Genomic DNA, 14,909 nt, shown 5'->3' with positions numbered 1-14,909 from the left:
TCCACATGCCAACGTGTAGTCCTTTAACAACCAAACAAATATTTATACAGTCCACATATAATTCTGAAGTAAATTAAATTCACAAATTAAGAGTAAGTATTACGCAAAGTAACAAGTAACCCCTCCTCCAATATCAAACAAATGCAACAGATGCAGTTCCGATGTGAACCAAAAGGTGGCAGCATAAACCAGCAGTGTATCAGAGTGACTTTCCTCCCTTACTTCCACATAAAGCCTACCAATATGATGAACTGACTGACATAGAAAATATTTGAATACTTTATATCAAATTTCTGTATTTCTCAATTTCATGTAAGATCCATGTGTTTGTTAATATTGTATTTCAGTGTGATACAAAAGCTGTACAACATAGATAAGACTTTATTAATCCCTCACCGGGGAAATACACTTGTTACAGCAGCTCAACAGTCAAAAGCAGAGGGAAAAACAGTGACTCAGTGACTGATGAAAAAAACAAATAAAATAGAATAATAAAAATAAAAGAAAAATATTAATCTTTAAGACTATTTAGACTGTTCTTCTTTCACATGCAGATATGACCAAGAAGGACAATTGCACATGATAATTGCACCCATAGTGATAATAATACACACATGGTGTGTAGCAATATAATAAAAAGGTATAGATTTTTTAAAAATTATATATTTGCACATAGACATTTGTGTGTTGGTTTGATCTCAGATGGAGAGACACACAAATTAAATTTTTAGTTAACATATTACATGCAATTAAAATTACAATTACTTGTTAAAATCTACCTTATCGTCTTTTCTTGATTCTATTCTTTTATTTATTTCTATTTTTGCATTACTTACTGTTCAGTGTTTGTTCTGTAATATCGTCTTCCTGAGTTTCCTGCTTTTGCTTGATTGTCAAAGCGCTTCGTAAACTCTGTATGTAAAGGTGCTATATAAATAAAGTTTATTATCATTATTGAAAAACTATGAGAGAACATGTCATCAAACATTGATTTTGGTGGGGTGGGAATGTGGTTATAACCTAATTATATATATATATATATATATATATATATATATATATATATATATATATATATATATATATATATATATATATATATATATATATATATATATGTATATATATATCAAAGTTCAAAGTTCAAAGTCGACTTTATTGTCAAAACTGCAATATGTACAAGACATACAGAGAATTGAAATTGTGTTTCCCTCTGTCCAGACAGAAATAAGAAATATAAGAATATAAAATAAAATAGAAATATAGATATATATATATATATATATATATATATATATATATATATATATATATATATATATATATATATATATATATATATACATATACACACACACACACACACACACACACATATATACATACATATATATACAGGCAGGCAGGCAAACGTGAGAGTTTTGTATCAATGAACACCATCTACACAAGCCATAACAGTTCTGTTCTCATTTGGTTCAGTCCCCCCCACAGTCACACTGAAATGGTTTCTCCCAGTATATATTCTATGAAGCTCGTCTCGACACAGCAGACTCTATTGTGCCCTACATCGAGACAGCAGCGGGGACACCACAATGGACAAGAGGACTTTAGAGGATGAACAGATGAAGTACGTTGTCTTTGCGCTCAGTTCTCGTAGAGTAGCTCACAAATGACCTGACAGGGAGAGAAACTCTTCTAGGATTTAGCAGTGACACAAAGTTTATTTCTTTCTTTCTCTCTCAGTAGACTTTGTTGCTGTTGACTGGAAACAGCAGGAAAATGCTGCCTTGGAAGAAGAATAAGTTCGACCTGATTGAGGAAGACAAGCAGTCCAAGCAGAAGGGCTATGCGGTGAGTCTCAACTACTCCGTGCTCACGTCCTTCGCCAAGTCCTGCCCGGAGAGCGCGCTCAACAGGGTGGGCAGCATGTTCAAGTCCAAGAGGAAAAAGGTGAAGATCACCAGCGAGGACCCCACGTACACGGTGCTCTACCTGGGCAACGCCACCACCATCCAGTCCAAAGGGGACGGCTGCACGGACGTGGCTGTGAGCAAGATCTGGGGCAAGAGCGAAATGGGCAAGAACGGCACCAAGATGAGGCTGACCATCAGCTCGCAGGGCATCCGGATGGTGCATGTGGACGACAAGGCCAGGAGGCCGGGACACTTGTACTTGCTGCACCGGATAACCTACTGCGTCGCGGACCCGAGGCTACCCAAGATCTTCGCCTGGATTTACAGGCACGAAATGAAGCACAAGGCCGTGATGCTGCGCTGTCACGCAGTGCTGGTGTCCAAGCCGGAGAAGGCGAAAGCCATGGCGCTGCTGCTGTACCAGACCTCGGCCACAGCCTTGGCTGAGTTTAAAAGACTAAAACGGAGAGACGATGCCCGACACCAGCAGCAGCAGCTCATAGGGGAACAAACCATCCCGCTGGTCCCCCTCAGGAAGCTGCTGAACGGACAGTGTTACTACAAACCCCCGGTGGAGCGCAGCCGGAGCGCGCCCAAGCTGGGCTCCATCACAGAGGACTTGGTCGGGGAGGAGGAGGAGGAGAAAGCGATGCACTTTGAGTGTGAGGACATTCTGGACACGGACGATGATTGTGTTGCCAACGGTAAACAGGAGTTGACTCAGATTATTAATGACTTGGGAGAGATGAGCATAGGGAACGACGTGCAGACACTGAAAGCTGACCTGAGAGTCACCAGACTTCTCTCTGGAGAGAGCACGGGGAGCGAGTCCTCCATAGAGAGCAACCAGGAGCCCCCCCCGCTCACCAACGGGTTCGAGGAGGTAAAGGTGCAGGAAATTGCCTGAATACTTTTAAGGCATTTCTGACGCATTGTTTTGTTGTCTCCCCAAGAAAAAAAACATTTCCTCTGTCGTCAGCCTTGTTGTTGGAGATTGTTTGTCTCATCGGTGCCTCCACGACTAACTGAGATGATCCAGAGACGATCCTCACGGACTTGGACACACAGTTAGGCTACTGAATGATATTTTAAGATTGTGTAAACACGGGGAACATGTGGGAAAATAAGTGCATGTCGTTCGAGAGATGACTGGTTGAACCGACAAGATCCCAGTGCGCCCGAAGACGCACGACACTAATTCCACCTCTTTTATTTAAGAGGATTTTGTTGTAGCCTCGAGCTTGTTTACCTTAAGTTTTTTCGCTCTTGAAAATTGCATTTTTCTGTTGAAAGATGCTCCTCATGATCCAAAAAACATTCCCCCTTTTTTAAAAGCCTTTTTTTCTCTCCCTTAAATGGTTCAGTGGGTCTAAACAGGCCTCCTAAAGTTTCCTGTCAGGGCCTTTTTTTTGTTGTTGCAACAGTCTGTTCATTTCTTTTGCACTGTTGTAGAATTCACTCAAGTATTATGTTGACTTCATGTAAATGATGTTTGTTGTTATGTTGTCCGAAACATAAATGTCATATCTTTGCTGTGCAAAAGAAAAAAACACTGTTATGTATTATGATGTAAAGTAAGATGTTTTAAGTATAAATATGTTATTTTTTAAAGAATGAAAAATGTGGTTTGTTATGTGAACCTCATAGAATTATGAATAAAAAAAAAATGAAAATGATCTCAAGCTGTTGAAGTTTATGTGCAGATTTGTGTTGGAGAACATGTAGGTCATGTTTTCCACTGGTGCTCTTTAATATGAGAGGGGATTTACCTTGAGAGTCTCTTATTGAGGTCAGATTTGCACTGCTGACTGAAAGTCACATGAAGATGGGAAACAGAGAAACATTTCTCACCCCTAATACTTACTGGAGTGCCTGCCGTCGTATACATGTATTTCATTTAATAGACTAGGCTAAGTCTTTTTTCGTCAGATGGCGTTCAGGGAGCAGGCGGCAGAAGTTATTGAGTTAAGGTACTGAAGGCTCATTCATTGTGAGCAGCCTCAGGAAAGCCAGGCCACACAGGAGGACGTCAGCACAAGCACCCGCAGTTGGAACATCACATGGGTCCTTTAATGACAGGGCAGCAGAGGCACCCGAGGTCTTTTAACACCATGGTTGCCTTTCATGTACCATTATTATGTCCTATGTCCTGTCCTCCCTTGGTGAGTCACTTCAGAGAATAACTTAAAGGATAAATTCACCCAAAAATGAAAATTCAAATGAAGTTTGGTAGTCCACAAAACATTTCTGGAGCTTCACAGCAAAACAGCGTTGTAGTTTTCTCCTAGACAACTGAAGTAGACGGGGACTTGTTTCAAAACAAATTTAAAAAATAAGCAATTTAAAAATGGTTCCATACAGCTCGTCCCGCGTAATCCAAGTCTACGGAAGCCCTGAGATCCCACACTGATTTTAAAAAAGACGTTATTTACACCCATGAGTTTTAGCTTAGCAGCTACAATGAAGATTTCGGCTTAAAAAAGGGTGTAAATAGTGTCTTTTCAAATGAGTTAGGGATCTCAGGGCCTCTGAAGACTTGGATTGGAGCTGTACGGAGCCATTTCATGTTTTCTTTTTTCAGTTTTGTTACCTTTTTAAACAAGTCCCCATCTACTTCAGTTGTTGACGAGAAGACTGCAACACTGTTTTCCCTTGAAGCTGCAGAAATGTTTTGCCGACTGCGAAACTTCACCCGACTTCCCATCAGCATGGGAGTGAGTAGATGATAACTGAATTTTCATTTTTGGGTGAACTTATCCTTTAAGGGTCAAAACAAGCACCCCTGAATCTGTATCCTGTGATGCAGCAGGTGCTTTTCATTCAAATTCACCCGACTTACTGAAATCAGGAAGGCTGCAATATTGTAATGTGTCAGCACGGCTTCACCAAAATATCAGTTAATACACGGAAGTTACACTGATGACAGATTATATAACTTCCTTCTCTTAAACGCCAGAACAGCAGGCTTAACATCTGATACTTAGAGTTGCAAAAAGACAGCATCACCTCTCATGCCAGCACATGTGACCCGTGGCCAAAGATGGATGTGACTTAGCAGCAGTGACACCACCTCTCCTGTCACTTCCTTTTCTAACACATAGCAACAGGCCTACGCACACAGCACACAGCACACAGCGCACAGCTCTCACTGGAACACGCAGATATTGATGTATTGATGCACGTAAGCCATTAGTGGTGTGCGTCTGCCTGCCAGGGCCGCACCCCAGAGCCCACACAGCTCCTCCAGAGCCAGGCGTATTCTCACCAGCACTGGCTCTGGTATTCAGTGAAAACAAAAACACGATGGCTTTGGAAAGAGATCCGGAGACAAGAGGGTTAACGTATTTCAGCCAGCGGTCGGTGAGTCCTATAAAAAGCTTTGCAGCGCCTCATTATGAATTGATGTGCTTCCAGGGGCACACAGACACACGTGCTCCAAACCCAGACTGCCGCTGCTGTGTTTGTGGCTTGTCAGATGATAATCGAGCGCAGAAACCCACACCAGTTAGTTTCACTTCCACGTGTGGTGTGATGCCCTGTCTACTGCTCACTGGGAAGACAGCATGACATCATCAGTTTGTGCACAGCTTAATGTAATTAGTGGGAGGCCAGTGCTCTCACCACATAAAGACAGAGTAAAGTGCCATTTTGTCCGCCGTTCCAGCTCCACAGCTGCGTTTCTCCCTGACCTACATTCTCTTTAGGTCAGGGAGAAATATCTCTCCTGCGTCTCACCTCTGCAAAAGCAATCACGTTCTCACACTCTTCCAAGGTTACCTGGATATCAGCCACTTGTGCACTCACACAACAAATGGTTTGAAAGTGTTTGCTGACAACAAGTGGTTGAAGAACACGTTTCAAGCTGCCCGGGGAGAGAGAGCGGAGTTCCTGGCTGATAAGAGAGAATGAAAAAAAGAGGCTTTTTTTGATATTCACATGTCACGTTCGCTTTCCCTTTGAACAAACACTCAGGTGTTTGCTTTGCCTACTGTCTGGCATGTGTGAGTCAGAGGGAAAAAAGGCTCCACATTCAACAAGAAAATTGTCTGTCAGTCACAGCGGTGAAGTGTTTGCTGTTGGTTTTTAAAGTTCTCCAATCTTCTATAAACATGAAGATTTTTTTCAGTGAAGGGTGATCAGGCATTATTAAAATGACTGAGTTCCCAGACTTTAAATGAAATAAAATAAGAGTGTGTCCTGTTGGACTCTTTATAAACATTCTTCTTCCTTTTCAAAACCTGGAGCCTACATCTCCCACAATGCAACTAAGCCACTGATTGACATCACTGGAGGTAATTTACTAGATCGCATCATCTTCCTCTGATGCCACAAAAGGCTTCATACCACCTTTTCACATGTGCAGAAGTACTCCAAATTACCTGTAAACACACATTAATGTGTTACCCTTTAAGTACACTTGACCACCTAAAAACAAACAATAAATGAATCTGCTCGGCTGTCCCTGCCTGCTTTGACACAGAGGCAGAAGACTTTCTAATTATCTGCTAGTGGAACGCCGCCGTGGGCCATCGCTGTACCAGATCATCACCGGTGCCAGGCTCTCTTTGAGCCACGCTCAAAAATGTGTTCGTCTATAATGCATGAGGACGGCCGGGAAAGCACCAGAGCTGTTAGTTACTGTGCCTGGATCTGATTACAGCAGCAGCTCTAAGATGTCAGAGGGGTTGAATCAGAGCACAGAGGCCTGGTGACCTTCTGCTGGCTGTGGAAACATATGAACAAATCTCTAGGAATAGTAGCAGAGAGCAACATGTCCCGGCATGCCTGCTGATCATAATTAGATGCTTTACGTAGACAGTGCCCTAGAAACTGGGGCAGGTGAGGAGGAGATGGATGCAACATACTATTTGTATCATGAAGGTGTGTTATTAACATGCTCTTCAAGGGTTAAATCATTCACAACATAGAATTACAGGTGCAGCGGACTGGGGGCAAAGATGTGCTGAACTTTCCTGGTGTTTCTCGGAGAGAATGATGTATTTCGACTCTTCACAAGCGGTGTCAGGCGGTGTCAGTCCACTGATGACTTTACCAGGATGCTGTGAATGTGAGAAAGACGGTGAGAGACAGAAAGAGAGAGAAAAAATCCAACACAGCAGCAGCCTCGACTCTCATTAGTTTGAATCTGACAGCTGTCCTCCAGGAGTTGTGTGTTATGTATGTGTGTGAGTGTGTGTGTCTATGCATGCATGTGGTCTATGTGTAGGTACAGGTCATTTTCATGCTCAGCTGTTCTATGAAACATTTCATGTGCTGTGTCCTCTAAGGTTGTGCTCCGGCTGTCGTGGAGGGCAGATACACCAGACATGCTTGAATTCATTATAGAGAAAGTGTATCCATTAAAAGCAACTGTGTCTGCATAACATTCAGATGGATGTTAGTGATTTTATGCATCAGTGGTTTATGCAATCTCGAAGGATCAACCTGGATGAAAAAATAAATGAATCAGAAATACAACAAGTACAAACCATTAATAAGGCACAGCGGCGCTTTGAGCAAAGTGCTAAGATTAGCATGCTAACATGCTCACCAAGGACATTACTCATGCTCAAAGAGTGCGTCCGCTGTCTTGGACATCTAGGTATGGCAACACCACTTGGACAAACCACAGGCCTCACTGCAGTAAAACTGGAAAGTATATCTAAGGGCCATACGTAGGCAACTTGCCTTGTTTGAGTTTTTCGCAGTCTTGCAGTCTGGCTACCTGTTGAATTCATACTCAAAACGAATAGGGGGCAGCATATCACTAGAGTTACTGCTAACTGCTGCTCGTCATAGCTGCTGTTAGCTAGTTAGCTCAGTTAGCCATGCAGCTAGCGGTCCAGACTGGTAGCTCGGAGGACATGGGGAAGTGTTGGTGTTTATACTGCTGGCACAAAAGCATTGGCCCAGGACAGGCGAGTGTTAGCTGCTTAGCATACTAACTTCAGTAGCTATCTCTGCAACACAGTGTGTTTGCATGCTAACATTTGCTAGTTAGAACCAAATAAAAGTACAGCTGAGGCTGACGGGGATGTCATGTGTTTTTCAGATATTTGGTTTAATTTGGATTTAGCATTTGACAAATACAAATTTTGACCCCATGTTGACGCTTGATGGTCACCAAACGTAATAAAAGTCATGCCATAGGGGCCACGAATGTCTGATCAAAAGTTTTGTGCCAACCTATTTAGTAGAAGTTGAGATGTTCCCCGGGATAACGTAAACTTTGATCTGCAAATGGTGTCCAAAGAGATTATCGTCTGGGCACAAAGTCTACATAGAAATATAACGACAGCCCAACCAAAAGTCGTTGTAATATTTTAATCTGTACCAAAGTGGTGGCCATTCTCATCCATGGAGCCACATAGCTTAAGTTTAGCTTAAGAGAAGAAGAAGAGGCAAAAATGATAACAGATGAGTGGACAAAAAGTTTTCTGGGACTGGGAGTGTTGGTTTCCCTCAGCTTGGATCATCACCTCTCCTTCCTCAGTTCATCACACACACAGTTACAGGTTCTTACAGAATATTTCATCACTGTGCACTCAGCCATCATTCGGCTACCAAAAAGAGTCTGGCCTACAATTCCCCCTGTGAGTCACACATGCTGAGTGTCTCACACGACACTTCTCGATTGGTCTCCATACAGTCTTCTCATGTAATGAGCCGTGTCTGTGTCTATGGGCCGAGCCCCATGAGGCCGTGAAACTCTAGATCTCGCAGTGTCCCTTTCAGCCACTGCTGCTCTTGTTTTCCACTTGTTCTGACACAAAAGCCTTGCCCCTGGAGAGCCATAGATTTCAGCGGGGTTATTTCAGTCTTTCCGTTCACGGGGAGGAAATGGAATAATAACAGAGGAGGGAGAGAAAATCACAGGGTGACCCTCGGACAGACTTTCTGTCTGAGCAGAATGCAGAGTCCAAATAGAGATGTTTTTTAATGCGATACCTATCAGCACCTTGTACAGTGGGAGAGAGTGAGAGTAAGTTTTGAGCACCTCTGTTCACTAGATGCTGTGGCCTACTTTTCAGATTTGTCCAAGTGTGAGGAAACTATGTTGAAATCCACATGTGCAATTTTCCTGTTTCAAATACAGACAGGAAACAGCTGCAATGTCCAACACCTCAGGTCTCAGGCTTGTCCCGTAGGATGCACGTGTTTCTGTGTGTGGGAGTGTTTGTAGGTGTTTCTATTGGCTGACAGGAAGGCCTGGGGCAAAATGCATATATAGCTCCAATCTGAGAAAAATGTAACCAAAAACTGTGAAGGTTTAAGCTCCATAAAAATTCCTTAGTTGCGTTTATCTGCTTTTGACGTAGCTGTTATCTCAACACGTCATTTTATTACCAAAGCTGTGAAAGCTGCACTTTGTACTGAGGCTGTTGAGGGTCTTAAATGTCACATCAGTGAAAGTTCACATTGACATATTTACTGACAGACTCCGAGAGCTCAGAGGCATTGATCAGACAAATCAAATCAAATTTTTCCATTTGCTCGCATGACCTGTAACAGACAGACCTTGTCACTGATAGACATGTCCTGAACACTGTATTTAGATCAATCCTGTGCAGGGCATTGTGTACAAGCATGCTGCCGCCTGGTATTGACAGACCGTTGCTGTGAGAAGGGATCAGGCGGCTGGTCATTTCATTAGCATATTGCCAGCACGTCGGTTGACATCCATGAATAGGTGTCCTTTTGACAGCCAGGCTCAAAGGTAATCAGCAGATGGCACGGTTGGCTGGGTGCAGTCACCTTTGAACTTGAAAACACAGTTATTATATCCACTTACACCCATGTAAGTACTTCGGTCACGTGAAATCTGGCTGGCTGACAAGAAGAAATGCTATTACGACATACTTTTGTGTACTGTGTTTATCATACAGATATCAAACTGTAAGTATTAAGATACCAAGAACTGTAGAGTTTTAGCATCATATCAAGTAAAGTCTCGCCCAAAAACACAAGAAACTGCAGGAAAGGGCTGACCCTATACAACTCAATAATGACCCATAATAGAGAAACTGAATATAGAAAGTTGAGGGAACTGGATATGTGCACAAATGGCACAAGGGATGCTTGGACTGGCAGCTGTTCTGGATTGCAAAGTGTTTTCAAGCTTGTTAATTTTCCTTAGTCTTGTACTGAGCATGCTTTGCACAAATGTGATTTTCAGACAGTTTGCAGGAACCTTTTTGGAAATTCTGTTGGACAGAAACACCAAAACTGTATTGCCAAGATTTAATCCTGGATATGCATGTAAATTAATCCTAAAACACCTATCCCAGTCGAGCCAAGAGTAAATTCAAAGCTGCTGTTGAACCATTTGGAGTACAGTCATGGTTTTGGGCTCTATTGAAAGTTCATAAGCTGACTTTTTTCAGTACAGCCCTCTCTGCTCTGTTAGTGCTGTTAGGAGTTTGAACACTCCTATGGGTCCACATAATTTAGCCTTACATGGTCCAAGTTCAAATTTGATAACAATGTCACTGAAAATGGCTGTATTTATTTATGATGTATCACTTAGCACATGTTTTTCTAAGGGAATACTCAGGTGCCTGGCAAAATAAATGCCATTTTGTGACCTCAAAATACCCATACTTGAGAGCAGCAGGAGCAAAAATTCATTATAGTTCTTCATTTCTTTATTTACATCAATATTTGTGCATAAAATAGTCAAAAACAAGTACTTAGGTGGAAAAACAGCCTATTCAAAGAGCGAAATGCATAAATCTACATAAACTTGAATAATTTCCATGTTTAAGCCTTAAAAAAACCATATGAATCTTTCTGACGACATGTTAACCTCTTATGGATCTCTGACCAACCGCTCATCCCAACAGATGAGCTTTGTTTTCATGTAGAAAAGAGAGATTTATGTGCTGTGAACATAATTGCATTTGTTTCTTTTTTGATATGCTTTTATTTATATCTGATCAATGGTTTCAATTAATAGCTTTTACGGTTATTTTATTATACCCTTATTTTCTCAATACTCTGTTGATTTTGCTTGTTATATAATGAAAAATATTAAAGAAATAATTGGAAAATATTCAGAAAAATTAGTGGAATTAGATTCAACTTTATGGTCATTTTGGAGCCTGTTGTTTGTGCTGCTGTTAAAACATATTGCTTTATACTGACAGCCAGGCTTTTCAATATGTTGTTCACGTCACCTATTTGGCATCATGTAGGATACAATGATCTATAAAATACAATAGAGTAGGTGTAAGTTTAGTAGGTGCATCATTCTTTTGTATCAGACATTTTTCTGTTTGCATATTTTTTGTCTGAAGAAGCGTTCTGTTCAGTCGTGTTTGTTCGGCCACTGAGCATCTCTACTGGTGGCTGCATGCTTTGCTCATGGGCCCTTTACAAACGACTGCCTTTTTCCCTGATAGTTTGACGTCGGTTTCAGAGCTGGACATCAGAAGGATCCACGTGAAGAGAGCAGAGCAGCATTCAGAGCTGAGCAGCTCCGCTCCAGACAAACAGTCCAAAGCACGTGTCTTCCTACAAGGGGAATGTAAACAAAACATGGTCTTTTGTTCACAGAAATCTCAGCAATGTTGATCAGTTGTTGTTTGTCTGAGAACCACTCCTTACACTGACACTACAATGAGTGTGTACAAACCTGTTGTGGGTGCATGGATCTCAGCTGATAGTATTTACACCACACTTTACTGTAGTGTAGTCCCTGATGTTGACTGTTGTCAGAATATCACATCCCTGCTTGGATTTACAAAATATCAGGTAATCAGATTAAATCTCTGTGAGGCTTCTCGACCAACGTACTGTCTGCGTGACTGACAGGTGGTATTTTACTGGATCTTTACATATTTTAAACACAGAAGACCTGCATCTGTCAAAGCTGAAACAGGTTAAACCGCTTTAGGAAGACAAATTCAAAGTGTTTGTGAATCGTGCAGGCTTTTGACAGATCTGAGTAGACTGGTAGGGTGAAGGCTGTGTGCCAGTTTGTTCCTTCCCTGCAGGATTGTACTGTTGTTGACACAGATATGATGTGTGTGAAACTGTAAACAACCAAAACCAAAATCACGGCTGAGGCACTTACAACAGATGATGCAACATGGCAACATCTCCACTGCACTGCTACTGCTTAATATTTTTTCAGACTCAATATCTAAAGGGGCAACACGTCGTTTTGGAGAAGAAATTCAAACTCAGGATTTTAATATTCAGAATATTAATGAGGTAATAATATTTCTTTTTTCCATAACTGAATAAACACGCTGTTCTCAGAGGAAGATAAGGTCTACAGAACACTGTCTGAAGCTAGAAAGGGGGCAGGGTCCGCCACATGTAAACAAAGTACAACAGTATGAAATTGTGTAGTCCTTTAAGGTCAGTTTGTTTATTCAGTTTAGTCAGTCATGAAAATGAAATGCTCATTTATTTAGTTTGTTTAGCCGTAAAAAAAAAACAGTCAATGAAGATATTTCTCTTCTGATTAAAATGTTCTCCCCAAAACTACATAGTGCACCTTTAACCGTCAATTTTCTTTTCTCTGTTCTGTGCTTTAAGTGATGAGACTTTGTCCACGTTAAACCTAGATTAAAAAATGAAGATCTTTCCCTGACTTTAACCAAGTGCTGTGACTTCCTAAGCAAAAACATTCAAACGTTTTATAGTGTTGTAGCAGTGAAAAATAGCTACTGTACCGCAAGAGTGAATATTGTAGGAAAACAAATGACCATAGGAGTAAATCCAAGGAGGAACAGGGAGACATGACTTCACCATACTGTGAAAAATATGCTCTTTCCCCCCTAATATATCACTGTTAACACAACTATGTAATTTCAATAATAACTGAAACATTTGTAAGTTTTAAAGTTTGCCTCACAATGTTTGGATCCACTGCCACTGCCTTGCTGGGACACAGATAGCACCTTTTAATGTGTTTTTTTTAAACCCTTTTCTTTATCACAAGCATAAAACAATTACTGCTAGTTTGCTGATATCTTGGCAAAGTTACATTGTTATTATTGCGAATGACAGTTCTGATGGCATTTTACTGTATTTCAGTGTTGCGTCCCCCCTTTGATGGCATATGATGCCTGAACCTGAGATTTAACTGAAGTCCAGCAGCAAAGTGCTAATTTTAGCCTGTAAAGCACCTCTAGTGGCCAGGGAGTGAAGCAGTGTTTTTTTATTCGATGACTTAACTGACAGCATGAAGTTGTGAATAATTGCAACCATCCATGCTTTTCTGTCTCTAGCAGATAAATGGCAAAATGGACAATACCAGGATTGCCACAATAAGGCAAGAGAAATCGCCAGCTGAAGACGGCATATTAGAAATATCTGGTCCCGTCTGTTTGCAAAAATGCCGTCCACGTCAACCGATGACGTATACGGGTCTTGAAGGGTTGTCCAATTTCATAAGGGGAGATTTCAGCCACTATAACCCTTGTGCCTCTGTTCTGAGGGGCAAGGGGGCACTCGAAAATGAAGAGTAGGGGTAAAAACTGGAAATGGGATTAAGCCACTCTATAAAGAATAGTGAACTCTTATACTGTATAACAATTCTCAATTATATATGATGTTACTTGAATTGTGATTGGAAGAAGCCGAGGATGCACGGCGAACAATAATACTCAAGTGGTCACTAGACCGATGGCAAACAAGTACATTTTAAAAAGGAACTCTCAGAAAAATTAATATAATTAATTTACTTATTAGAAATATTTCAGTTTCCAAATGTTTTCGTTTTTACATCCGCGGCCCCGTAGCTGCATCACGGTCTCATCGGTGGTGTAAACATTTTCCCAACCATGTGTGGTTGGCTCTCCTGGATTTAGCCAGATGGCAGTTCATCTCTTCCAAGCTTCTTAAAGCCTCTTAAGACACAGGCCACGAGCTCCGGGAAACTAAAGAGCAACCTTGCTGGACCTCCGCTGCCAGACTATAATCTCCCCACCCCCCCCCCAACGCTGTCTCCATGGAATTAGCATGTCATTGGGTCTCATGAGCCACACACCGTCCAGGATATGCCCTTGGCTGTTGCTGTGCCCATGCCTGGCTTACCTGTAGATGAACTTTAAAGTGGCGGTATAAGGGTGCAATCTTTAATTTGTGTTAATTGCTGTTAAATACAGTTATTAAGGTTTTTATTTGCTGCAGATTGCATGTTCCTTTACTGAAGTCTGAGTTCAGTCTGGGTTGTTATTGCATGTCATGCCAACCACAAAGCCTTTCTTCATTTTATCCTGCTGCTGCTGCCAAGAACATAAAAGACATCACTTCCTCTTCACCAGGGGATTTTTCCTGTCAAAGTGCTACCTTACAACATGTGCTTAGACCAGCAGGTTTTCATGAAATGGGTGGACTTTGTGTTACATTAACCATCTGATTTCTCTTAATAAAACATTACTGATATAGTTGGTGCCTTAAAAAGCAAACTCAGCAGTTATATTAGCGAGCCAGCTTCTGTCTGTGAGTTCATTTAAAATGCCTCCAGTTGACCTGAGTTTATCTTGGCTTCCTATTTGATGTCAAATGTTCACGTGGCACAAAATGTTCTGCTATTATACAACAGAATGTAATGTACGGTACACTCCCAGGTGATTAAAAGCATAATTGTGTGATGAATTACACACACAGTCTGACTCAAGGGCACATAAAGGCAGAGATGCAAACTGGACAAACAACTGTATGTCCTTAGAGAGCTTTGTATGCAGCAACACCACAGTGTAGAAATACTTAATAAAAGTCTTGAATAAGTTTTACTTAAGGGGCTCTGTGGAACTTCTGTGTTGTGCTGGGAGTCGGCCATAAGTTTACATTAGCGGACTCTATACTAACGTTAGCTACTGTTGCTCTCTGTTAGTTGCGCGGAGAGAGGCACTGAGACGAGGCACTCGAGAACGTGCAAAAAGTCACATCCTTTGGACTGTCGTGGAAAATCTGACCTCAGTCATTCACAAAGAAATCCACAGTCCAGCAGCATTTAACAACTTAAATAAACCATCCACA

The 14,909-nt window shown here is 41.5% G+C and overlaps 1 protein-coding gene across 2 annotated transcripts; it reads left to right on the top strand.

Moving 5' to 3' along the window:
• Positions 1-1,547: 1,547 nt before the first annotated feature.
• On the top strand, positions 1,548-3,589 carry fam43a (family with sequence similarity 43 member A). Of its 2 annotated transcripts, none has more exons than XM_073476321.1 (2): positions 1,548-1,627; positions 1,744-3,589. In XM_073476321.1, the coding sequence occupies exon 2, from the start codon at positions 1,780-1,782 to the stop codon at positions 2,818-2,820; it is 1,041 nt and encodes a 346-aa protein (XP_073332422.1). In that variant the 5' UTR covers positions 1,548-1,627; positions 1,744-1,779; the 3' UTR covers positions 2,821-3,589. The 2 variants fall into 2 exon arrangements, with proteins under 2 accessions (XP_073332422.1, XP_073332423.1); XM_073476322.1 differs by having other exon boundaries at positions 1,599-1,627; positions 1,747-3,589.
• Positions 3,590-14,909: the final 11,320 nt, after the last annotated feature.

This window comes from Pagrus major, chromosome 11 (assembly GCF_040436345.1).
Source record: "Pagrus major chromosome 11, Pma_NU_1.0".
Taxonomy (NCBI): Eukaryota; Metazoa; Chordata; class Actinopteri; order Spariformes; family Sparidae; genus Pagrus; species Pagrus major.
Note: the sequence above shows the minus strand (reverse complement) of the source record. Positions and strands in the feature narration are given on the sequence as shown.